Raw genomic sequence first — 26,508 nt, 5'->3', positions numbered from 1 at the left:
AAGATTTTAATAACTTTACAAATCATTTAAACTATTGAATGTGCCTGTCAGTAGATGAACATATGTAAAATCGAAAGCAATTATTAAGCTTAAAATTGCAGTAACGCGGGGCGATCTAACCCGGAAGGGTTTGTGGACGGCGGCTGCAGTTAGCTTGGGGCCTACATGGAGCGACAGGAGGTGGGAGTTGAATAAATGAATAAACTGCGAGTTTGTTGGGAAGTGGGTGAGTTTTATTTGTGGGATTAAATGGGCAGTGTTCGTGATTTTTGTGCGCTCAGGGAGTGGTCGTGATGGAAGCGAGCGGCGGCTTTGGTGCTGTCTGATCTGTTTAGATGTTTGTTATGTCTTTAAGTAACTTTCAAGGTCCGTGTCCGCTTTAAATGTACAGTAATGAATCTCACTTTCTCCTTCTTCCCCACTCCCCAAGGTTGTGAGTCCTGTATTGTAATTTCTCGAACAGAGGCTGTTTTTCTTGTGAGTCTGACTGTGAGAGGCACTGCAGGCAGGACTGATCTCTCTCAAAGTCTGCACCCATGAAATTTCCAGAAGAGATCACTTGGTAGTCATTAAGGTTAGGAACCCTTGGCTGACTTTCCCCCTCTGCCTAGCCCAGAAATATTGTTAATTCTGGCACCCCACCACTGACCAAAGATCACACTTGAGATCTTTCTGTTTTGTGGCTCAGTGCCACAGCAACATGTGAATTTACCCAATGAACTAATGGAACACTCAGGTGAACTTAAGGTTTGAGTCTGTTCTTGGCTGTAAATTATTGTGCTGAATGAAGTAACCTGACTGGTTTGTGTTGTTGTTCCAGCAATAATTTTACAATTTTTGGCTGAATTTAAAGATGTGTGTTGCCTTGAGTGACAGTAATGCTGCTTGAATCACTACAGTTGTTTTTAATAGTGATGTATTGGTGGTGAGCTAGATAGTAGTCCTATATAGTTGATGCATAAAGTAGACAATGTGTTTGGGTCAAAAACAAAAATTATGTTCTCCTGTTCAGCTGTTTCTCTGGGAGCATGATGTGATCCTGGTGCTTTCCTGATGTTAGATTTAACCAGGTTCTTAAATTAGCAGACCAGAGTGTCTCCAAATTGGGTTTCCACATGCCCCACTCCCCTCAAACAGGCTGAACCAAAATCACAAACTGTGATAACTACTATGGGGGAATTATTCTTTGCCATCCTCCTTAATTTGCTGCAGTCTTTGAGGCAGTTGACCAAACTAGCATCTTTCCATTGTCCAGCTTGGAGGGCCTGCCCTCTCTTGGTTTTCCTCTGACCTATCTGATCGGAGCCAGAGCATCTGCAGCAATGGCTTCTCTTTCAGTCCTTACACCGTTCCTTCAAGTGTCCAGCAAGGATTTATCCATGATCTCGTCTTTCTCCTGGGGTCATGTTCCACGTGTACACTGACCATACCTAGGTCTACTTCTGTCTCACCTCTCTTGACCCCGCTGCTGCTTCTGTGTTGTCAGGCTGCTCGTCTTTGGCCCAGGTGTTGAAGTCCTAGAGTGACCCTTGAGCCTCCCTCCTTTTGACTTGGAGGCAAGTCAGAGTACTGTTGAGGGAAGCTAGTGTTCAGGGAGCCATACCTTACCATGTCGCCTTCAGGAGGGGGAATATATGGACATGCGAGCAGAATAAACAACAGTGACTTTCATTTGTCTTGCATCAAAACAGAAGGTTTCCTATGTTTTAAAATTGCTCTGTTTACAGTCTAATGACCTGCACCATCATGAGTGAAACTTGGAAATGAATTTCTCATTCTTCTGAAATAGCATTTTACATATGACCTACTAGCACTAAGTGAAGCGTTGCATCACCTAAGCAAAAGGTGAATCTGAACAAATCTAGTAAAACAACTCCCAAGATGTGCATTTAGATTTTATAAGTATCCATCGCTGCTATTAAATTCAGCCCTTTCACATAGAATTCCATAGCCTTTACAAATAGGCCAGGCAGCCCAACAGGTTTATGCTCTACACGAGCCATTGCCCTTAGGTTTTCAGCAAACTGGACCATAGCCATTTGTATGGGCTCAGTGACCAAATTGTAAAATGAGTAACCTCAGCCACCAAGCTAGCTAGAACAAAAAAATTTCCCCCAGATTTGCTTTACTTGGGAATTCCAGGTCTTTCTCATTTGTGAAAGAACAATTTTATTAAACAACTTCAAGCAAATTGCTGTCCTGTAAGAAAAAACCAAGGGCTAGTGAATCGGCATCTGATCGCGAAAGAGATGTTACCATTACAGAACTGACCTGCTGAAGCTGGAGAAAGGATGCTTCTGGGATTGACATGTACACAGGAGTGAGAACGGGTAGAGGTCAAGAATTCAGATACACCAGCTACTTTCACAAAAGGGGAATCTAATGGATTTAATAACCTCTAGTGGATTGTAAAGGTGCAGTACATTTCTAGAGTCAGATTAAAGGTCAGAGTCCTGTGCATGCTGAGGTTGGGAGGGATAAGTTGACTTCTAGCACATGGCCACGTACTGTTTATAGTTTGCACTGGGTGCAGTGCAATTTCAATCCTTTGCAAAACCTAGGCACTTCTGGACAATTCTGCCTCTTGGGGAATTTTCTTTATTTTTTCAATATTGTTAAAATGGGGACTCCTGGCCATTCTGACCTACCATTTAAAAATTGGCTGTGTCTGTTGACAACGCAACCATTAGGTGGCGCAGTACTGGCACATGCACAAATGCAGCCTCATCGATTGCAACGTCTCAGGCAGCTGCCAGTAATAAAGATGGCACTGCTCAATTTGACACAAAAAACGAATTAAACACAAACCCAAACCCCCTCAATGGCTGCGATCGCCACCTCCATCCCACCCCCAACAGTACCCTGTTCCCTCCTGCCATCATCACTTCTCTTTGCCGCTTCTTCGCCACTTTGGCCACTCGCTCCCCTCTTGGCTGCTCGCTCCTCACCTCGCTGCTTGCTCCCCACTGCCTCCTCCGCCCGCTCGCTCCCGGCCTCGCTGCTTCGCCCTCTTGGCCATTTGCTCCTCGCGTTGCCCTGTCACCCCTCGGCTGCTCGTTGCACCCTTAGCCACTTGTTCACCGCCACTTCTCCGGGCAGCAGGGAGCGATTGGCCGGGGTGGGAAGCGGGGAACAGGCGGCTGAAGCGCTGAGACCGAGCAGTCCGCGGATGGGAGGGTGGGGGAAGCGCGAGGCTGGGAGCAAACAGCTGATGGGGGGGGGTGGGGGGTGGAAGCAGCAAGGCCGGGAGCGAGTGGCCGAGGGTAGGCAGTGGCTGAAGCGGGGTACTGTGGGTAGTGGAGGCGGTGATTGCTGCCATTAAGGGATGAGGCGACGCTCGGACGTCATTGTGTGGTGACGTCGGTGTGCGCATGCGCGGATTCATACTGGCAAGCTGGCAAATGTTTGGACACACTGATGACATCGGCGACCACTATGTGCATGCTCTGTGTTGTCAGGAGACACTCCGTTAAAAATTAGATGTCTGGTGGGGAGCAGCTCTGCAGAGGTGTCCAAGCACAGCTACACAGAGCTCCTTCTCACTAGATTCAGTCTAGTGCAGAGTACAATTAAGAATATAACTCCAATCTGCTGCTTGCGACTGGTATCTGTAGTGTAGCTGAAGTATAAAATGCTGGGGGTGGGGGGTGTTAAAGTGCTGTATATAATACAGGTTATTTTAGTCGGGGGTTTGAAAGGGTAGGACAAAAAGTCAAGCCAGACAGAACTCCAAAATGGAAGGGAAAGTGAAGGAATGTGACTTGCTGGAGTCAGTGATTTTTAAGATTTAAAAAAAATTTGTTTTACAGATCTATAAGCTTTTGATCAATGAGACAGTTTTGCATGGAAAGCCTCGTACTGTGACTTCGATTGTTTCACGCTGCTACAGATGATGAGCAATTCTGCTTCGGCTAGTCAGAATAGCTCTCTTCTGGAGGGAAGAAGTTTAGACAAAGGTATTGTATACTCTGGTGCTTGATTGTGGGGGGTGGGGGAGCTATATTAGTCTGTCGAAACATTGATGTAGCTCGGGGGTGTCCAAACTATGGCGCACATTCAACCCCTGATCCCTGGTAATTTGGTCCATTGTTTATAACTTCTTACTCTGCTGCTTTGCCCTGTTTGAATTTTGTGGACCAGCAGGTTTGGAAAGGACTAGTTTTAGCACTGCTGCCTCATTGGTGGATAACTCCTAAATCAGAACACTCAGATCTGTTGGTATTAACAACATGAGCTATCTGCACATTAATGGGAACATGGATTTAAACTTTATACACAGCCCAGAGACTCCATGAGCACTGAAGCGGTTAATGGAGACAAATAGCTTGGATGCCCCTGATGTAGGTTATAGTAGTTGCCATTTTGGTTGTTCACTACTTCAGTTAAGTAATACATGATCCATTTAATTTTGCCATCTATGTAGCTCCAGCATATAGAATCATACAGCACAGATGGAGGTCATTCAGCCCATCATGCCTGTGTCAGTTCTTTGAAAGAGCTATTCAATTAATCCCAGTCCTCTGCATTTTTCCCCCCAGCCCTGTAAATTTTTTCCCTTCGAGTATTTATACAATTCTCTTTTGAAAGTTACTATTGAATCTGCTTCCACCACCCTTTCAGGCAGCGCGTTCCAGACCACAACTAGCTGTGTTTACTTTTTAAAAAAAAAGTTTCTTCATGTTGTCTCTGGTTCTTTTGCCAATCGTCTGAAAATCTGTGTCCTTGAGTTACTGACCCTTCTGCCACTTATTTACTCCATCAAAACCATTCATGATTTTGAACACCTCTATCTATCTGTTTTAAGGAGAACAATCCCGGCTTCTCCCAGTCTTTCCAAATAACTGAATTCCCTCAGCCCTGGTATCATTCTAGCAAATCTCTTCTGCGCCCTTTCCAAGGCCTATACATATACGTCTCTTTCCCAGCTCCAGCTGCACTATGATTGCATGTGCAATTATGGATAGATGAGTGAAGGATGTAGCAAATGAGATAATCAAGTGACGATCTGAACTGAGAATGAATTTCACAGTTGCATGCTGTTGAAGTCCAACAAATATGTTCCTGTATGCATTATAGAAGACTGCCATTTCTGCCCCCTCCCCCCCCCCCCACCCCATATTTTAGTTGTATGGACCTCAAAAGTAGTAGTTTTCCCCTCAGACTGAGAGGGAGCCAGCTTCTGCTAATGCTAATCCATAACTGTCCACTCAAGGGCCCTGCCTGATGGTTCAGGGTAAGAACGTATCTGTCTGCTGCGAACTGAACCTAGCAATCCAGGAACGTCCCAGTGTTGACCCTTCCTTTATGCTGAGTTAGCTGATCTCGGATTAGGCAATGGTGGGTGGAATGACAGTTGTCCTCAGCATCTCTTGAGTTAGGGAGTAGAAAGAAATGAGCCAGGGTTCCTGCTCTTGATTGCAATCCAGTGAACCCCTGCTGGAAAGTTGGAGATGAGCAGAGATTAAGTAGAATGGGCCGATACTCTCTGGAGTTTAGAAGAATGAGAGGTGATCTCATTGTAACATATAAAATTCCTAGAGGGCTTGACAGGGTCGATTCTGAAAGGCTGCTTCCCCTGGCTGGAGAGTCTAAAACAAGGGGTCAGACATTTAGGGCTGAAATGAAGAGAAATATCTTCACTCAGAGGGTTGTGAATCTTTGGAATTCTCGACCCCAGAGAATGTGGATGCTCAGTCGTTGAGTATATTCAAGACTGAGATTGATAGACTTTTGGGTACTAAGGGAATCGAGGGATATGGGGATAGGGATGGAAAGTGGAGTTGAGGGAGAAGACCCGCCATGATCTTATTGAATGGTGGAGCAGGCTCGAGGAGCTAGATGGCCTATTCCTGCTCCTATTATTTTTTTTATGTAGCTTATTACTCACGCTTTGGCTCTCATGACGTGCGACCTTTTGGGTGAGAAAGATGATGATGCCTGGTGCTTTCAGAAATGTTGAGGGGGCAGGGAGGGAGAGTGGGAGGAAGAAACTTCTCTGGCAGATATGTGACAGAGAGACCTGGATAATTTGAGTTCTAGTTTTTTTTTTGCTTACCTTTGGGCCATACGTGGCCTCTGCTTGCCACCGCTCCAATGTTAAGCTTTCTCTAATGCAGTGGAATGAGTTATTCAAGGGTTGTAGCAAATGTTTCTTCTATTGGCTCAGTAAATGGGGTTTGTGGGAATTGTGTGGCCAACAGGAGCTGCAGTCTTTTTTTACCCAAGTAGTCCCTTCAGGATTTGCATTGGATGTAACGGGATATTAATCAATTTTCTGCTGTATGCTTTCGACATGATTTTATTTGGGCATTCTCGCTAATTTAGCAAAGACTTTCTTCTGCTATTTTGGATGTGCTTTTAATTAAAATGGAATATTGTCTTTTTCAAATGTTTGAAGCTATTCTTCTGGGTTTGTTGCAGTTTTTGTTCTTTTCTTGAAATAAGTTATCCATTTCTGTGATCCCTTTTGACTGCTCCCCTCCCAAAAAATGCAATTCACCAGCCAGTCCCAGATTCAGCCTCAGCTTGGGTGTCAGTAGGGGTGCTACAATTGGTGCCCCTTGACTAGGGAATAAAAACTGTCAGGATTTGCATTCACTTGAGCCCTGCTGCTGGAAGACAGTGAAGGATGTGATCGGGCTTGATGGTAATTATTGGGACCAGACTCATCCTGCAGTCAAATAACCCACTGACACTTGCTGTCATGGCTCATGCAAATAAAGGCCACTTGGGACGAGATAATAGTGGACATGTGGTGCCTATTGAACTATACCCCAGCAATAGTCAACTTCCAGGCGATAAGGTGGAAGAGGTTTGACAAAACAAAGCTCTCAAATGAAAGGCCAGAGTCACTTCCAGTTAACCGGCTTGACTACAATCAGAGTAAATAGTGCGTACTTTAGAACAATACAGAAGTCGCGTAGAGTCGCAGCATTTAAGTGAATAATTCAATCTTGCTGCCGAGCTGTATATGAGATCACGTAGATGGTAAAACTTGTATGTTTTTACTTGAAATAATAAGCGGTGCTCTCTCTTTCCTTTTATGAAGCTGATCAGCAGTGTACACTGGGTGCTATTGGGTCAAGGCTTATGTCGACAGGGCCTGTGGGGAGATCTGATGGGGACCAATCCCCCTCGGCACAGAAACGCACCGCAACTCAAGCTTTCAGCCTACTTCCCAAACGCAGAAGCTCATCCAGGTAACGCAGGGGTGGAATGCTCTGCCTCTTCAGCTCACCCATGCGCTCTTTTACTTGCATGTTATTTATATTACAGTGCCACTTCTACTCCAACAGTTCCTCAGCTTGTATTGCCCCTCACCCAATGCTCTGAATTCTATTTATGCTGTGGGGTGGAATTCTGAGTACTGGTGCTGGGAAAGAAATGAGATTGTGTACATGCAGTCGCTTCCAAGTCTCAGTCGAAGTTTGGCAGTGGCCCGTGGTCGCAGTGATGGCCATTTATGTTTGCTCTCGGTTGCATTTCACTTCCCAAAGGCAGGGAAGTGAAGCCACCTTGGGCAATGATGTTCTGCACTTAGTGGGGTGTGTACATGACCTTGCTTATGCTATAGAAGTGTCTGCGACAGAGCATTTGCCATTTTCGTAGTATAAGTGGAGTATCAAACTAGGATCCATAATATACCAGTGAGTCTTTATGGACAGGACTAGCCAGGTTCATCTGAACAGGGTCTGCACACTGTAAACAGTGATGTTTATTGGGGATTTAACTTATGAGAATTTGTCAACAGTTTCAAACTCTTGGAAGCTCTGTCCACTGCTCAGTTTGAAAGCTTGTTGCTAGGTGTTCTTCCCTCTCTATCCCCCATATTTCCATGCACATTTGGCTGAGTAAATGGAGTTGATGAAATGATAGGAGAATTATTTTTTATTTTCTCCCCTTTGGATCTTCCCTTGTTGTGTGACCTCCTCCCAGGCCTCTCTGTTGTTCATGAACTTTCCAGGCTACTTGTTGGGTGGGGAAGGAAAGAAGGAATAGTCTCTTCCTCTCCAGTCTTTCTTTCGCTGGTGCTAGTCAATTCTCTGACAGTGGCAACTGTCACCCTACAGCTCGGACCTTCTGGCACATTGTGCTGCACCACTTGTGACTTAACTCCAATTTAAGTGACATTTACATTCACCTTTTATAAAGTTGTGATTCGTTAAAGTTCATAACTTATAATGTTAATGTTCACTAAAATTTAATCGACCACACAAAAAAATTATTGAGGGAATACAGATGTTGTACATTTACGGCCCCGGTCTTGGGATTCACATGTTTGTTGTTGTGCAGGATGAGGGGAGGAGTCTAATGGATGGCCACAATTGAGGCTTTGTGGCTTGTTTAGATGGGATCATTTCAGTGCTTGTTTTACTTTGTTTTAAACATTGCTCACCATCATTTGTTTCCCCCCTATTCTCCTCTCCATTGAGCATGGTTATTTGTACTTGCATATGGTTCCAGAGGTGTTAGCAGCCCTCTGGTACCTCACTCAAGTAACTGTTCTTCACGAATGTACCTGGGCAGCGAGTGTTATTGGATTGCTTGACCGTAAGGGGCATCGCAACAAATTCCGGTTCTGTTCGCATTCACTGTTCGTGTATGCAGTTGAGGTCAAAAGGATCGCAATTTGGAGTGGTTACATTTCTCTTCCCCTTTCAACCCCCCTACCAATACCTATTTCAATAACATTGCCCAAATGTAGCACCCTTCAAATTGCCCCGAGATCAGCTATTCCAGCTCAAGCCACAAATTGAACCTGGGTCTACAGCATCACACAGAATAGGATCATACTGAGCCCTCAAGGGGGCTCTCGTCATCACTTACGGCAAATGATCTCAGCGCAAGTGGGTTTGCATTTAGATCTTTTATCGTAAATCTTGACCCCATGATCAAATACCAAGAAAGTGAGACAATATGGAAATTTTCCCCTGGGGGGAATACGAACTGGCTTCAAGTGTTGATTGGTGCCTTAGGTGTAAAATTATGGGCCGGTCATTTGTGTGAGGTGGAGATGTGACCTCATATGGGGGGCGGGGGATAAAGTTTCAACTTTATACTGAGTTTATTTTTAAAAAAATGACCAGTTCACTTCAGGCTAAGGGATGTCTGTGCTGGGCATTGAAGTACAATATTGTTTAGCACCCAGTGTTGACACTAAGAATGTTCAAGACATTTCTAACATAAGCAGAAAGTGTTCTCTATCCTGCCCAATAAATGTGTTTTAATCCCTAAACTCAGAAGGCCACCCTCCCTCACCAGTGTTCCCTTCCCAGTATCTGCCGTTCTTGTGACTGCTTGTTGAGTGGGTTTTGTCATTATCAAATTGTGAGCAGTTTTGTGCTGTGGATTCATGCTCTTGGGATTGGGGTGAGACTGCCTCAAACTCGTTTCATATTGCAGTCCAGCTCAGACATCGTGTTGAATGGCCTCCTTCTGTGCCCTAAATCTTTCTGTTTCCATGTTATCAAAGAGAGTACCTTCACACCATCAGTTTGGACTGGATTCAAACTCTGATCTGAGTTGAAGTGAGTGTGCTGTTGGCCAGCGCATTACTGAGATTGCCATACCTAGAATTTTAAGTTGGGAATAATTTCTTCCTTTGACAATTGTTCAGATTTTAATCTCTGTTGCATCTGGGGCAGCTAGGCCGGGCTTCCTCTTCCTATAGTGCCACGTTGTTCTGTCATTTTCTTTTGTACCACTGACTGACTATTCTTGCATTGTTACTTTTTTTCAGATCCATAAAACGCAAGAAGTTTGACGATGAGCTAGTTGAGAGCAGTCTGGCTAAATCTTCCACTCGGGCAAAGGGCCCAACAGTGATGGAACCTGGGCGATACTCTGGCAGTGAACCATCATCCAACGAGAAGAGAAAAGTAAATACGATACAAACATACAAAGAAAGCACAATACTAGAAATACACAGCAGATTAACATTTGGAAAAACGAAAAGGGCAGATTAATGTTTGGTTAGAGAGTTTTTGTTGGCCTGTCTTTTCCCTTTGTTAGAAGCCGATGGACCTGCTACGTAGTTCCAGTTCTAGCCCTTTTGGTTCTTAATTCAGGTTTCCGCCTTCTGTAGTGTTTTCCTTTTTATCTGCACAGTTTAGACAGTTGGTTAATGGGACTAGCGTTTTCGAAATTTCTGAGGGGCTCATTCCGCTATATATGTTACTGTTTGGTCATTACGGCACAGAATAGGCCATTCTGCTCATCGAGTCTATGCTGGCTCTCTGTAGTCAGTCCCATTCCACAGCTCTGCAACGTAAAGAAGGTTTTGCTTGCTGTGAGGTGTTTCCATTGGACTGTTTTGCTCAAAATAGAGTGGCGCAGTGAATAAATACTGAATAGTGCTGCCTCTATATGTGGTTTCTAGCAGTGGAGTTGGAGTGTGAAGCAGTTGAACTGGAATCAGTCACAGACCTTTACTCCCAAAGTCTGTTGTGGTACTGCCTTCGGCCATTCTCCAATCTATCCATTGAGAAAGTCCTCTGCATTGCAGCTCCATGCTGCAATTCACAGCACTCACTGCTCAGGTCAATGATCACGCATTAACTGATGAATCAAAGGAGGCTGACACTGAAATCTATGTTGGATCCTGTAGAAGTTAAATTATGCAGTAGCCTTTCTCTTGTGATGAGAACTAGCTTGATGACTGATGTGCAGAGTCTAGGTACATTGGGATTGGGTGTCAACATGAGATAAATGGTGCTTTAACAGTAGAAGTTTACAACAGTTCACTGTTCAACTAATGGGGAGGTGGTGGTGTAGTGGTAATGTCACTGGACTAGTAATTCAGAAGCCCAGGCTAGTGCTCTGGGAACATGGGTTTGAATCCCACCACAGCAGATGGTGAACTTTGAATTCAATTAATAAATCTGGAATTTTAAAAAAACTAGTCAATTGTTGCAAAAACCCATCTGGTTCACTAATGTCCTTTAGGGAAGGAAATCTGCCGTCCTTACTTGGTCTGGTGTACATGTGACTCCAGACTCTCAGCAATGTGGTTGACACTTAAATGCCCTCTGAAATGGCCTAGCAAGGGCAATTAGAGATGGGCAATAAATACTAGCCAGCGACGCCCACATTCCACAAACTAATATTAAAATAAATCAGCACTTTGGGTGCAACCCTTTATCAGAACTGACGGGATCAGGCTGGAAATGCTTCTTTATAAAATGGACCAAAAAATGGGAGGTATGTAGAGGTCAAGTGTTCAAACATGGGAACTGTTTTCAGTGAGGAAGCTATTGGCTTTAATAGACTGTAAATAGATATTAAAATAGCCTGCTTCTATGCTGTAAAGTTCTGTAATTCTGTGTAAAAAGGTGGAAAGAGGTAATGCCTGACTGAGATGGCCTTTGTAGTGCCCAACATTTTCTATACCCTTTTCTAGCTTTTTACAACGTACTGTGTAGGTTGCTTAAACCCATTGGCTGCCAGTTCAAATGATGTTCTGGGTAAACTTCTTTCCTCTCAGATGTTGGCTGACCTGCTGAACGTTTCCAGCATTTTTTTGTTTTTGTATTTCAAACTTCTGTCATTTTAGGTTTCATTTTTAACATTTATATATCCCGTTCCTTACCCACTGAAATATGGTGTATTCTCTGAATTTTATCACAAAACCTATATGTTAGATGAAAACTTTAATCTGGTAACTAAATTGTTTGTGTAGGAATAGGTTGTTCAAGTACTGAGTTGTAGAAATATCCTGTCCAGGCTATATGTTTGGTTAGCATTTAATACAAACCTGTGTTTCTTCTAGCAGATATCAAAATCCACCACCGTGCCATCAGCCCCCAGCAATATCGCCAAGCGGCTGAAGAAAAGCAAGCAGCCGCTTCAAGTCACAAAGGATCTTGGACGATGGAAACCAACAGATGACTTGTTGTTAATAAATGCAGTCTTGCAGGTAAAGTGGAGGGTGCGGGGAGAGATCTGAGTTTTACAAATATTGGATCAAAGTAGCCTTTCTCTTTGTACTGTACATAATGGAAGCTGTATTCTCAGAAATTTAGAACCTTTTATCTGCTTTTCATTTACTTGCGGCATCCCGTGGGTCATCCTCTGAATGTAACCTAGGACCTAACTAATCCTAAAACACAACCAAAATACTTCATATGCTGCAAATCAGAAATAAAAAAACAGGAAATGCTAGAAACACTCAGCAGGTCAGGCAGCGTCCGTGGAGAGAGAAACAGAGCTAGTGTTTCAGGTCAATGACCTTTTTTCAGAACTTGTTCTTCAATGGGAAGCAATTACTCTGTCCAATCCAGTGTAAATTCTACATGTTCATTTGTATTGTTTGATACCTGGAAATAAATGTAATACCGCATAAAGTCATCTTTGCTTTATCCCATTTTCCCCCCCTATTTTGTATCTCGCCTCTCTGCCAGTACTACTTGAGCTGGTTTCTAGGAGCTTGGAGCTTTTAGATCTTTTATATTCTTTCATGGGATGTGGGCGCTGCTGGTAAGGCCAGCATTTGTTGCCCATCCTAATTGCCCTTGATAACTGAGTAGCTTGCTAGGCCATTTCAGAGGGTAGTTCAGAGTCGACCAGATTGCTGTGGGTCTGGTAAGGGCGGCAGATTTCCTTTTCCTTCCCTTATGGGCAAAGTGAGCCAGATGGGTTTTTTTGACAATCGATGCCGGAGACTGGCTTTCAAGCCAGATTTTAATGAATTAATTGAATTTAAATTCCACCAGCTGCTGTGGTGGGATTTGAACCTGTGTCCCCCAAGGCATTAGCCTGGGCCTCTGGATTAATAGTCCAGCAACATTACCACTACGCTACCATTTGTGTTTTTTTTTAAAAACCCTTTTCAATTCCAGACCTGTTGTCTAAGTTGCTTTGTGATCTACAAAAGTGATTTGCTGTGCCTACATAACAGTCCAAAAAGTAATTCACTTCAAGATATTTTGATGTGAAATGGTGCTAATATTTTTCTTTAATCGGCTTCTCCTACAACCTACCTCGTTAATCGTCCTGTATTCCATTGCAACCACCACTTCTTTAACTGGATGATTGCATTGTTACATCTTTATTTATTTATATAAGGAGGCAAAACTGGACAAGCAGAAAATATTCTTTTGAATTTCAGCCATTCATTCAATTCTCTTGTAGTACCTGATTCTTGTAACTAGGTGGTGCTACAGCGTTGCTTCAATTGTGGAGTAGTGATGTGAGACTGAGAGGAAGAGTTAAAAGGGAAATTGGGTGAAGTTGAAAGTAGAAGAGGAAGACTGAAGGAAACAATGAATCAAGAGGAAGAAAAATCAACTTTTATACCAAAAAATGATCTTTTGTAAAGTTAGAATGAGTCAGAACAGAGAAATGAATATTCATGGACTAAGGTGCATGGCACTTTGCAATGTTGTGGAAGATGTGATTGATTCTCCAATTCTAAGCCTAGTCTGCAGGGCCTGATCTGGTTGTTCAATGTAGGCAGTCTGGTTGCGAAGCAATAATTGTTTAGTTCGGGATTTTCTCTAGTGTGTAGGTGAGATATGTTTAAACAGTAAGTATGCTTTGGTATGCCCACAAATTAAACTGTTGTTTCATGTAAATTGTAGCTTGTGGGTTGCGCATTGGCATAAATCTGAATGAAACCTCCATTGCACTTGTTACAGTTTACTGAAACTGTAGTGAATTGGCCCACTAATTTTCTCCTTTCTAACTGTACTTATTCCTTGAGCTAGGGAGGGGATCAAGGTTCCTCCTCCTGTTCACTGTCGTGTGATCCTTGGAAAAGGTACATGTGAGAAGGGGGACGGTGGGTAAGGGGAGAATCTCTCAGCTGGGATCATTTGAATAGTGCTGACACTGCCTGGGTAAACACAATGAACAGCTACATGGGTGAGGTTCTGGGGATTTGGGAGCACCTGGGGAGCCATACCCCAGCATGAGTCACCACCTTCAGGAGAGAAGTGATAAAGATTGTGTTGGGATGTGGGTTGGGGGGGGTGGGGTGCAGTGTGAGAGGAACAGAGTGCAGAGAAAGACAAAAAAGGTAACTGCCTCGTGTCTTATGTAGCTGGAATGGTAATGTTCTGCAACTGAAAACTCACTGGATTATGCTGTGTTGCTATTGTAGAGCATGCATATATCTAATAATTGATAATGTTGGCAGCCTGCCAGCTGGTGGTATCTTTACATAAAATTTTACAGTAAATGATTATGATATGACGTTGCATTTTTGAATTACAGACAAATGATTTGACTGCAGTGCACCTTGGAGTGAAATTCAGCTGTCGTTTCACATTGCGGGAGATCCAGGAGCGGTGGTACGCACTGCTGTATGATCCTGTTATATCCAAGTAAGTGAAGTGACTGTGGAAAACAAAAACCTGTTGAGCTGCATTAGAAGACCATGTGATGATAATCCACTACTCCTGCCCTTTTTCTTTATAATGAATCTGAATGTTCTGCTTGTCAAGGCATGGGGAGTTGGTGCTGAGGAATGGAACATTTTCCATTTTGGGTATCCAGTGTTGGCATTGTGTATAACACAGTTAGATGTGGAGCAGAGTTCTCTCTTTGCTTCAACATCAGAAGCGCACCCCCTATTGCACCAGAGTGACATTTTTGCCTGAATAATATGGCAATTTGTACTGAGATCAGGGCGGTTTTCTGTGGTGGGCTTGGCCTGTGGCTCAAACTCAATCCATGATGCACCCTTACAGCCAGCAGATAGAGATGTTGCTTATCCCATCAACTGGACTGGCTTTAATTTCAGGTTAGAGATGGAAGGCCGGTGTTTAAGCCACCTTATCCCCTCTTTTAAGTTTAACTTTGGCCATTTTTATTTTTCTTCCTTCTTATCCTGTACTGTTCTTCCTCTTCCTTCCTTCTCTTCCCCAGTGCCAAGCACCAGTTATACTGACAAGGCAAGTTACTGGCCTGTTTTCTACATCCTGTTGCTGCTGGCATGTGGGCAGGGTTGTGTCCAATCGGGTGAATTAGCATGTGGCAAATTTTGATACCGCATGTTTATACGCCTGTGTACTTTCTCACCTAATGATGAACTGGCATTTAAAACAAATCTGTCTTTGGTATAATTGTTGTGATTTCAGATCATTACAGTCATGAAGGACAATTCATGATTATCATTAACAGAGATGGTGGCGTAGTGGTAATGTCACTGGACTAGTAATCCAGAGGTCCAGGCTAATTTAGTGGGGACATGGTTTCAAATCCCACCATGGCAGTTGGTGGAATTTAAGTTCAATTAGTTAATTAAAATCTGGAATAAACTATTCTCAGGAATGGTGCCAATTGTTGTAAAAACTCATCTGGTTCACTAATGTCCTTTAGGGAAGGAAATCTGCCGTCCTTACCTGGTCTGGCCTACTTGTAATTCCAGACCTGCTGCAATGTGGTTGACTCTTAGTTGCCCTCTGAAATGGCCTAGCAAGCCACTCAGTTGTCAAGGGCAATTAGGGATGGGCAACAAATGTTGGTCTTGCCAGTGACACCCACATCCCATGAAAGAGTAAATGAAAAAAAAAATCAGTTCTATTTATTCGAGTGCAATCGTGAATCGCCCAGTAATTTGAAGATTATTGTATGGTTCAGATGTGTTCAAATTGCTCAAAGCTTTGCTCAATGTCAGCAGAGCTTCTGGATTTCACAACTGCCGTTAACTCTTTCCTCTCCATCTATCTCTTGACTCGGTCTTAAGTTCATGCTAACCCAAATCTCTTAATAGCTGTTTGTTCTTTCAGACTGGCTTGTCAGGCGATGAGACAGCTTCATCCTGAAGCAATTGCAGCAATTCAGGCCAAAGCTCTTTACAGCAAGGCAGAGGAGCAACAATTGGCAAAGATTGGATCGGTAATCTATGCAGTATATTCCATAGGGATAAAATACAGTCTGATTTGAATTATCTTTTCAGAACTGGACTTTGGAGGGGGTGGGGAGGTGTGGGGAAGAGAGAATAGATTGTTAAATGCAATTGCTTATTTTGAGGATCAAATTGGTACCAGCCCAAGATTTGAAGTGGACTATATTATATACAGAATAATGCACACAATGAAGAGTGTGCCACAAATGTGTTGAGGGGTCCTGATTCGATTCCAGTTCTGTTGAGTTCAGCCAGGCCAACTGTTGGGGCACTGCATTATTCTCTGCCCTAACAATAGGGGAGAAGTCAACTAAAGTCCCTGTTCCTGACTACTATCCAATAATTGCTTTTGGAGAGTTCTTGTCGACAAACATTGGATGGGGCTTAAGTTATGATGGCCTCAATGGTCAAAGTGCCTCGTGGCATTGTTTCTGCTCACATGTGAAAAATGGCCTTTAGAATGGAGCACTGGATGGAGCTGTTCTTCAGCAAACCTTAGTGCCTTCACAAGAGGGAAGAAAATGTGTGCATTAATGAAACATTTAATGTGACTTCCTAATACTTCCTAATTACTTCCTAATGTTGTAATAAAACATTTAAATAAAATCCTAACCTATCTGTGCTCAATTTCAATAGACTTGGAATTGAATTGGAGCTGACCCCTAAATAAACTAGGCATCTTTCTTCGGTTTGGGAGATGGAAGTTTTACACATCTTGGCCTGGAGGTCTCGACCTTCTGATGGGGCGATGCTGACGGAACCTTCCACCATTGTTTACCTTCCCTCTTTTCTGTTCCATCCACAGACCAGTCAGCCCACGCTGGACACCTTTCAGGAGTTACTGAACAAACATCCAAATGTTTTCTATCAGTCACGCACTGCCAAATCTCTGCAGGTTCATTGGCAGCTGATGAAGCAGTACTACCTCTTAGAAGATCAAACGGGTAAAAGCATGTGGCTGTGTTGCTGCTGAGCGGAGAATAGCCATTGATCCGTCGCTTTCTGCATACCCTTGGATGTTGAAGTGACTTCCCAATGAGGGCCACTTTTTCATTAAATTATCCCTGGTATATACACGTTTGAGCCTGGGGTGGCATAGGTGATTGTGGAAAACCTAGGTGCCTGTTGCCATGTGATGTGGTGATGAGATGTAGATTGGTTAAACCAGATAAGTCAAATGTTAGTGAGCTTCTCTCAGTGAGTACACGGACTCTTCCCTGTGGAAGATCAGACAGGATCTAATTGAATGTTGGAACAGGTGCGAGGAGCTGAACGGTCTCCTCCTGTCCCTATGCTTCTCTACTGAGTTGTACAAATCAGGAAGTCTCAGATTTGTGCTAAGTCACCTGATCTCGACCAGGGCAGCAAAATCACCCAGGACCTGATTGCTGTGAACCTTGCTAGACAGTGGATGTTGGCTGAGGACAGGATCAGGCATTGCTCTGATGTCCCCACCCCTTACAATTTTTTTTCTCAAAAACCTGCTGACACTTGCCGTCCAGGCTCACCTAGATAGTGAGTGCTGGCAGGTATGAGTTGCATCTGAAGAATGCATTGAGTGAAGTACCAGAGGGCGACCTTCGCCTGTCACCTAGTGAGAGTCTGTGCCTTCGAGAGCTGAAAATTTCATTTTTTGTTATATTTAAAAAAGGCCAGTCTGGCCCAACAAAGCAGAGAACCACATCCTAATCGCACCATTATTGATGTGTCAAAGGGCTGGGTATCATTTAAGTCTGGGAGCGAATATTGCTGTTCACTTGGTCTGCTGGGTGAGGCACCTTGATGTGAAGGGGAAAGGAAAGGGTGAAGAAAAAGCCACAGGAGAAATTGAGTATAATTCACCTGCAAGCATGTGTCTACCTTCGGTAAAAAGCAGCGACGAGACCTGGAGCCAGAGTTATTCCATGGTCTGGGATGAAGAAGGTTATAGGCATTTCTTTCCCTCTGTCTTCGGCCACGGGGCATTTAGCTGTTTCAGCCCCGCACTCTGGAATGGTCACCCAAACCATGTTATCCCTCCCCCCCCCCCCCCCCACCATTTTACATGGCAGGGTGACTTTACTGATTTTTCCTGACTGGGTTCTTTACTCTTTTTCTTTCTAGTTCAACCATTACCTAAAGGAGATCAAGTTCTGAATTTTTCTGATGCTGAAGACATGATAGATGACAGCAAACTCAAGTAAGAGTTTGAAGATTTATATACATTGGGAAACTGAATGTGATTTTCTTTTCCCCCCCCCCCCCCCCGTCCATTTTATATTCCTGTCTAAATGGCCTCTTAATTCTTCAACAATGAAATAACACCAAGAGGCAGGATGTTATCTTTGCAAGTCTGGGACCTTGAATCCAGCACAGATTGCTGTAAGAATGTTTTCTCTTTGGGTGTGAGGGCCTAATACAGGATGAGTCTCAACCCAGTTCCTGGTGTGTGTTTGCACAAAACACATTAAACTGGTGAATCTTAGTTATGTGATGGGCAAGTTTTCATTGTTATGCTATGTTTTTTGAGGTTTGGATGAAGACATTTTATCCTGTGGCAGAGGGAGCTTTACTGCATGCTGTTGGCTATTGGCAATCTGTGGGTTGAAACTTGTTATACCAGTAAAACGTTTCTGCCAGACATTCAGTTATTACCGTCACATACGTATCATCATCATGGTTTCTGGCGAACTGGAGGTGAATGTGGTCAGGATTCCTGCCCTGACTTTCTTTAGTGCTAATTTAGCTTTATATAATTAACAGCACCTTTCTTCATAAATCTGAGGCTGCATTTTACCTGAATTGGCCACAGTTTGTCAGTTGAAGTTCAAATTGATCCAAACTGGACAGACATTGATAAATCTGAATTGGGCCATTTCAGAAATTGCATTGGAGAGCATTCCAGATAACTCAATTCTTGGCTCCCCCAGTGATTTTTTTGATATGTATCTGAGGTGTTTCCAGTCAGTGATGAGTTAATTGATCTAAACTGGAGTGAATGGACTACTGCTACTGGTGTCCTTGCGCTAGGGAAGGGAAACTCAACCAAGGTGCTTGTTCCTGAATGCTCTGCTGCAAAGTGCAGTTCTTGCACAAGGACATGATCGGACAACACTGTGGTAATCCTCTGACCCTTCTCTCCACCACCCCTGTGAAAATGGCTAAATAAGCTCCTTATACTCATAGTGTTGCACACAAGGAAAGGACTTGAGTGAGGTACTGCAGCAACATGAGAGCCCGTGGAACTACTTGAGAATGAGTCAGTAACTTCAGGGTGGGGGCATGAATCTGGTCATGAAGTATATGGGGTGGAATCTTTTCTCTAGTGGAATGCTGTGTAACACTTTTTGTTTTAATTCCTTTCGCAGAGAAACAAGAGATGATGTCCTGGAACATGGTAGGTTGCCAGATTTCAGTTTGCTGTGATGAAATGTTTGCTGTTAAAGCTAATTACAGGGAGAGTCCACAAGGAGGTCAATGTTCCTGATACGTCAGTGTCTCTTCCAGGTCTTTATTGCACCCTGTTTTAGAAAGGTGCTTGTCACAGGATTTTCTCGTTAACTCATCCAACCTTGAGTTCAACTATTTAATGTTTTGCGAGTATTTCATATTGCCATGTGCTGTTTTTCCTTTATCCTGAGAAATGTTCCCATAGTAGTCTGAGGTTGTTATTGTGCTGCTCTGTGTGGTTTAAAGTGCAGCTGTGAAAGATGGCGCTACCATATAATCCACAGCATCTCATTACATCTCCTAGATATCAGTAGTTGAACTGGAGAGTGTAATTGATGTCTAGCAGCAGGGGTTAGGTATTCATGGGAGCTTTAATGTCTTCATACAGCACCAATATTTTGGGAGCCATGGCAATAGTGTGTTCTGGTGAATGTTTGGTTTTATACATTTCATTTGTTATTGAAGGTATCCAAGAAGCAAATGTAGAACTGATGTTGTGAAGTTGGCGTACTTGTCCATTGATCACTGAAGACAGCAGCACAGGTAGATAAGGTGGTTAAGAAGGCATATGGGATACTTGCCTTTATTAACCGAGGCATAGAATATAAGAGCAAGTTGCTGTACAAAATGCTAGTTAGGTCACAGCTGGAGTACTGTGTACAGTTCTGGTCGCCACACTATAGGAAGAATGTGATTACTCTGGAGAGGGTGCAGAGGAGATTTGCCAGGATGTTGCCTGGGCTGGAGCATTTCAGCTACGAAGAGAGACTGGATAGGCTAGGGTTGTTTTCCTTAGAGCAGAGAAGGCTGAGGGGGAACCTGATTGAAGTATACAAAATTACGAGGGGCATAGATAGGGTAGATAGGAAGAAACTTTTTCCCTTAAGTGTCAATAACCAGGGGGCATAGATTTAAGGTAAGGAGCAGGAGGTTTAGAGGGGATTTGAGGAAACATTTTTTCACCCAGAGGGTGGTTGGAATCTGGAACACACTGCCTGAAGGGGTGGTAGAGGCAGGAATCCTCACAACATTTAAGAAGTATTTGGATGAGCACTTGAAACGCCATAGCATACAAGACTGTGGGACAAGTGCTGGAAAATGGGATTAGAATAGTTAGGTGCTTGATGACCTGCACGGACACAATGGGCCGAAGGGCCTCTTTCTGGGCTCTATGACTCATAAGTTCTTGCAGACTGAATCAATTCTGAGAGACAGGATAAACTGTCACTTAAAAGGGCACAGATTAATCAAGCATAGCATGGATTTGTTAAGGGAAGATCTTGTCTGACCAACTTGATCGAATTTTTTGAAGAAGTAACAAGGAAGATTGATGAGGGTAGTGCAGTTGATGTGGTCTACATGGATTATAGCAAAGCTTTTGAAAAAGTCCCACATCGCAGACTGGTTTAAAAAGGAAAGCCCATGGGATACTGGGAAATGTAGCAAGGTGGATTACCAAAGGGTGTTGATGGGTGTTTTTGTGACTGGAGGGCTGTTTCCAGTGGTGTTCTGTAGGGCTCAGTACCGAATACCCTGCTTTTTGTGGTATATATTAACGATTTGGATGTAAATGTAGGGGGCATGATCAAGAAGTTTGCAGACGACACAAAGATTGGCCGTGTGGTAGATAGTGAGGAGGATAGCTGTAGGCTGCAGGAAGATATCTATGGACTGCTCAGGTGGGCAGAAAAGTGGCAAATGAAATTCAACTTTGAGAAGTGTGAGGTGATGCATTTGGGGAAGTCAAACAAGGCAAAGGAATACATGATTAATGAGAAAATACTGAAAAGTGTAGAGGAAGTGAGGGACCTTGGGGTGAATGTCCACAGATCCCTGAAGGTAGTAGGACAGGTCGATAAGGTGGTTAAGAAGGCATATGGAATCCTTTCCTTTATTAGCCGAGGTATAGAATACAAGAGCAGGGAGGTTATGCTGGAACTGTATAAATCATTGGTTAGGCCACAGCTTGAGTACTGTGTACAGTTCTGGTCACCTCATTACAGAAAGGATGTAATTGCACTGGAGAGGGTACAGAGGAGATTTACGAGGATGTTGTCGGGATTGGAAAAATGCAGCTATGAGGAAAGATTGGATAGGCTGGGATTGTTCTCCTTGGAACAGAAGAGGCTGAGGGGAGATCTGATTGAAATGTACAAAATTGTGAGGGGCCTGGATAGAGTGGAGGTGAAGGGTCTATTCACCTTGGCAGAGAGATCAGTGACTAGGGGGCATAGATTTAAAGTGATTGGTAGAAAGTTTAGAGGGGAGATGAGGAAAAAGTTTTTCACCCAGAGGTTGGTGGGGATCTGGAACTGACTGCCTGAAAGGATAGTGGAGGCAGAAACCCTCAACTCATTTAAAAGGTGCTGTAACCTGCAGGGCTACAGACAAAATGCTGGAAGGTGGGATTAGACTGGGTGGCTCGTATTTCGGCTGGCGCAGACACGATGGGCCAAGTGGCCTCTTTCTGTGCCGTAAACATTCTATGATTTAATATATAGAGTGGACTCCTGGGCAGGGAAGCAAATGCCCTGGAATTATTTCAGAGATTGTTTGCTGTAATGCAGGGGTTCTGTCTGGATGGAGGGCCAAATGACTCTTCTCATCTGTATCCATCTTGTGGTCTGCTTGTTTTGATGCATAATATGAGGAGGATTTATTTACCCCACGCAGATTAAAATGCCTACTGGCATTTCTTTAAATGCTGATCCAGCATCTTCTTGCTCCCCCAACCCCTCATTGTGCAGCAAACAAATTAGCCAATTTAGATGTTTGCCTGAAAACCTATCCTGTAGCAAGTTGCTCTGACCATTTTTACTTTTATTTTTTTGCTTATGCTTTTATTCCAGAGCTCACTCTGGCAGACCGGCGTCAGAAGCGAGAGATTCGGCAGCTGGAACAGGAGCTTCCAAAGTGGCAGGTTCTAGTTGACAGTGTCACAGGTGAAGGAGCAAACAGTGACTAAACAGAGTCCCATAGGCATTACTAAACCATATGTTTTTTGGGCATATCATGGCCTGCAATAAAATCTTACTGAGGGTACTGCAGCCTGAACTAAAAGCATAGTCACTCCATAAAAAGATCACATTTGAATTGTAAGGATTGTTTATGATTTTAGACATTTCAATTCAGAATATTTATGTAACTTTAGTCCCAAATCCCAATACGCAAAATCTGTTTTGCAGCATCATGTTTTTGAGAGTGTCCCACCAGGATTGGCACAGTGGAGCAGCGTCTTGGCACTCAAACAGGCTGTAACAGTGAATGGTAGAATGCCATGATTCCCCTTCACTGATTGACTGGTTTGCAACATTCATTTGTAGAAGGTGGCGGCCACAGCCCTGACATCCTGGAGTTGGTGCAGGAAGTCACAAGAAAGAACCATTTCTGGAGTGGAACTCAAACCCATGGAAAATTATCTGATTTCAAATTCAGTGATCAGGTTACTGGGCAGTTTTATGATGGCAAAATATTAAGAAATTTTCCAGACTTTAAAAAAAAAAATTGTTTAAAGTAGTATTGCCTTGGATACGTATTTGGCAACTTTTTTTTTTGTTTACAGCAGTGTGATTATATCAAAATGCATCATCATGATAAAATTCAACTATGATTCTCAACTTCTCTTCCTCAAAGAACGATAGTTCCCAAACACTTTGAGACCGTGTCTTGAAAGGGACATTGAAAAATCGATGTTGTTTTTATAAAGGTAATATTCCTTCCAGAAAAGGCCTAAATTTATTCAATGATCCAATTTTTTTATCTCCTTAAGGTATCAGCTCTCCTGACTTTGATAACCAGACTCTTGCTGTTTTACGAGGCAGAATGGTTCGATACTTGATGAGGTCTCGAGAGGTAAGGCAGTATTTTCTTTGATATGTAGATGATTGTAGGTTGTGCTGGTTTTTTTGTTTCAGTTCTAAAGGTACAGGGACTTTTTAAAAACTGCAAGTGTCCAACAAATTTTGAGCAGGACCCTTCATTAGAACTGTCCATGTCAGATAGGCAGAGTATCCACCTCTTCATACGCTGAGCTCCTCCATTAAAGATCTTGAAATGCATACCTGGAGTAGCAGACGGAGGAATCGTGGAGAAATCAACATAAAGTATATTGGAACTTGCATTTATACAGCACCTTTTTAATAAAGGCACGGGTGTAGCTTTTATGGTCATTACTCAATTTGTGGAATTCAAGTTCAATGTTGTAATGCTGCAATTTGAACACAACCTCCTGTGTTACTAATTCTGTGCTACTGCTGGGTTATGATCAGTTATTTGGGTTATGTGAAGAATTCTGTAATGGGGAAAAATCGTAAAAATGCTGAAGTTTTAAGGACTTGAAAAGGTGACTTCATTTTTTGATCCCGCTAAGTCCAGAATTTTTTGTTCTAAAATGGTCCCCTCTGAATGTAGTCTCTCCTCCCCATTTAACAAATATGCTTGTCTCTTTCTTCTCAAAACAGATCACATTGGGTAGAGCCACAAAAGATAATCAGATTGATGTTGACCTCTCTCTAGAAGGACCAGCATGGAAAATCTCCAGAAGGCAAGGTAATGATGACCAAGTTCTTCTATATTACTGATTCTTTACTTTTGGCTTCAGGCTGCCATATACAGCGATGCTGTTGCCTGGCCACCCTGGGAATCTGGGCAGTGGACCGCTGGGCTACAATCACTGTCAATACTGCTTTGTGACTAAATGTCATGCGAGTGCAGTGAGTCAGGGAAGTCTATTGGCAGAATTCCCTGCATGTTATATTCTTTTGAACCTTGGTTAACAACTGGAGCAAAAAGGTTTCAAATGGCAATCTTGGAGCAGTCAGTTTTTTCCCCTCAATTTGAATTGCATTCTACATTAGACTATGATTATTGTCCTCTTGTCTGAATTATAAATGTATAATTATGTATTTATATGTATATGCATTTCACTTAGTGTGAGCAGAGAGCAAGAATTTTGAACCAATTGCTTTACAGTGATCAACAATGCATTTTTCAAAAATAATTTTTTGCCGCCCGACATCCACAAAATATATCCCTTCCAGTTCAGGTTACCTGCGACACTGCCTGCGCTCATTGAGCACCAAGATGTGAATGCAGGTATGGAATCCAAGAATGATACAGCTTAGAGAGAACCCATTTGGCTCATTGTGCCTTTGCCAGTCCTTTGTTAGACCTATCCTATTAATCCCGCTCCCTCTCCATGCCTCCTCTCCGAGTGATTTTCTTTTTGAAAGAGGGAACCAAGTAAGGCTAGCAGAATTCTCTAAGAAATACAAACATCATTGGACATTTGTTATTTAAACTTGGCTTTTCTTGGAGGTGAGTTTATGCTCTTTTTTTTATTTTTTTTTATTTTAGAGATACAGCACTGAAACAGGCCCTTCAGCCCACCGAGTCTGTGCCGACCATCAACCACCCATTTATACTAATCCCACATTAATCCCATATTCCTACCACATTCCCACCATTCTCCTACCACCTACCTACACTAGGGGCAATTTACAATGGCCAATTTACCTATCAACCTGCAAGTCTTTGGCTGTGGGAGGAAACTGGAGCACCTGGCGAAAACCCACTCGGTCACAGGGAGAACTTGCAAACTCCGCACAGGCAGTACCCAGAATTGAACCCAGGTCGCTGGAGCTGTGAGGCTGTGGTGCTAAGAACTGCGCTGCCCTATTGTGTTGTAGCTGTCTGGATTTGTTGGATAGGTTGTCCCTGTTCTAATGTGGAACAGCAGCTGAATAGGAGCAAATAGGAATCTGTAGCTATAAAATAGACGTGACTGCAGAGAGGTTCTAATTATTACTGGAATCGTTGCCTTTTGTGGGATCAAATAACTGGAGAAATGATATTTGCTTTTGAAAGAAATTAATTTTGTCTGTCTTCAAGGTATAATAAAACTGAAGAACAATGGAGACTTCTTCATTGCTAATGAAGGCCGACGTCCCATCTACATCGATGGCAGGCCAGTACTGAATGGAAATAAATGGAAATTGAACAACAATTCCGTTGTCGAAGTAAGTGTGTCTGAGATGTTGTGAAGGTCATGGCACATATTTGGTGTAAAGAAGCACTTCCAATGATTCCAGTGATCACAAAAGCCGCAAATACAATTGAGCCTCAATGTAAGTTGAGGTAGCCACTCATGGGCATGGATAATCCAGTTGAGGCAGTACACTTGGATTTTCAAAAGGGTTTTGATGAAGTTCTTTAGGTGAGATTAGTAAGAAAGGCTAAGGTTCCCAGAATAGATAAAGATGGTTTGTGAGCTGGCTTAGTAACTGAAGGCAAGGGGGAGATTATAGGAGAATGCTCTGTCTGGATAGAAAAGTAGCCAGTACCATTGCAATGTGTCTTTTGTGGGACCCTTGCTATTCAAAATATCTGTGAATGATGTGGAACGGGGTGTAATAGTGATCAATTTGCTGATGCCACAAAGCTCTGTGGGCAGGTAATGGATAGAAAGAGAATTGGTTATCTTGAGAGAAGAGATTAACTAATTGTGTAGATTGTAGATGGACTGGGATATAGGTTTTGTGTTTAAATTTCTAGCACAAAAACCCATGAAATTATTTGAGTAATTCTTTTTGTTTTCTTCCCTCTTTGTAGATTGCTGGCCTTCGTTTTGTGTTTTTAATTAACCAGGATCTGATTGCACTGATCAGGGCTGAGGCTGCCAAGATGAACCAGCAGTGAGAGGGAAAGCAAACATCAAATGGTGACTGAAAATAATGATTGAGGCATCCTTGTCGGTGGCCAGGGATTCATAAGCCTCCTGATCTTTTGACTAAAAACTGTTCTATCTAATTTTAGAAGGATCAACAAACACAGGACCAGAGCCATCTGCTATTACTGATGTATATCTGTCAATAGCTATGCCTTGAAAGGTGTTGCTGTAGCTGTGCATGGACCAACCAAATGAAAAATGGAGCTTAATAGGAAAGGACGAATGAAGAAAGCATGAGCCTGACATTTTCACAATTGTAGATGACACACCTGGGAGATGACTCCAGCTAGAATGTCCTTTATCATTTACACAGAAATCTATTCCCGTGTTCTGTCACGATTTTCTGTAAGTTTCTAATGAATGTTATTTAATAGAATTAAACCATGGAATATTAATTCACACTAATCTGAGGTAAAAATTTTACTTTTCCTCTAATTTGTTTCAGTATTCAGAGTTAAATTGTTTACAAAAATATATTTTCAGCTTTTTAAAAAAAAAAGTTGGG

The 26,508-nt window shown here is 42.9% G+C and overlaps 1 protein-coding gene across 6 annotated transcripts; it reads left to right on the top strand.

Moving 5' to 3' along the window:
- The first annotated feature begins 61 nt into the window (after window positions 1-61).
- On the top strand, window positions 62-26,408 carry mcrs1 (microspherule protein 1). Of its 6 annotated transcripts, XM_068025013.1 has the most exons (16): window positions 62-226; window positions 3,810-3,956; window positions 7,049-7,199; window positions 9,740-9,878; window positions 11,768-11,914; window positions 14,212-14,321; window positions 15,729-15,837; window positions 16,653-16,791; window positions 17,951-18,026; window positions 19,195-19,223; window positions 22,126-22,218; window positions 23,046-23,128; window positions 23,737-23,824; window positions 25,166-25,293; window positions 25,886-25,994; window positions 26,090-26,408. In XM_068025013.1, exons 2-15 carry the CDS (start codon window positions 3,890-3,892, stop codon window positions 25,970-25,972), a joined length of 1,446 nt encoding a protein of 481 aa, XP_067881114.1. In that variant the 5' UTR covers window positions 62-226; window positions 3,810-3,889; the 3' UTR covers window positions 25,973-25,994; window positions 26,090-26,408. The 6 variants fall into 6 exon arrangements, with proteins under 6 accessions (XP_067881114.1, XP_067881116.1, XP_067881115.1 ...); XM_068025015.1 differs by having other exon boundaries at window positions 63-180; window positions 25,886-26,408; XM_068025014.1 differs by having other exon boundaries at window positions 63-222; window positions 25,886-26,408.
- Window positions 26,409-26,508: the final 100 nt, after the last annotated feature.

Source organism: Heterodontus francisci, chromosome X, assembly GCF_036365525.1.
Source record: "Heterodontus francisci isolate sHetFra1 chromosome X, sHetFra1.hap1, whole genome shotgun sequence".
Lineage (NCBI taxonomy): Eukaryota > Metazoa > Chordata > Chondrichthyes > Heterodontiformes > Heterodontidae > Heterodontus > Heterodontus francisci.
The sequence above is the reverse complement of the archived record's forward strand: the minus strand, read 5'-3'. Positions and strand labels throughout refer to the sequence as shown.

Bases quoted from the DNA above. Each gene is read 5' to 3' on its own strand.
- mcrs1 (XM_068025013.1), top strand. From the start codon at position 3,890: ATGATGAGCAATTCTGCTTCGGCTAGTCAGAATAGCTCTCTTCTGGAG. The intron at 11,915-14,211 runs GTAAAGTGGAGG...TTTGAATTACAG, and splicing joins TAATAAATGCAGTCTTGCAG to ACAAATGATTTGACTGCAGT. The intron at 18,027-19,194 runs GTAAGAGTTTGA...TTCCTTTCGCAG, and splicing joins ATAGATGACAGCAAACTCAA to AGAAACAAGAGATGATGTCC.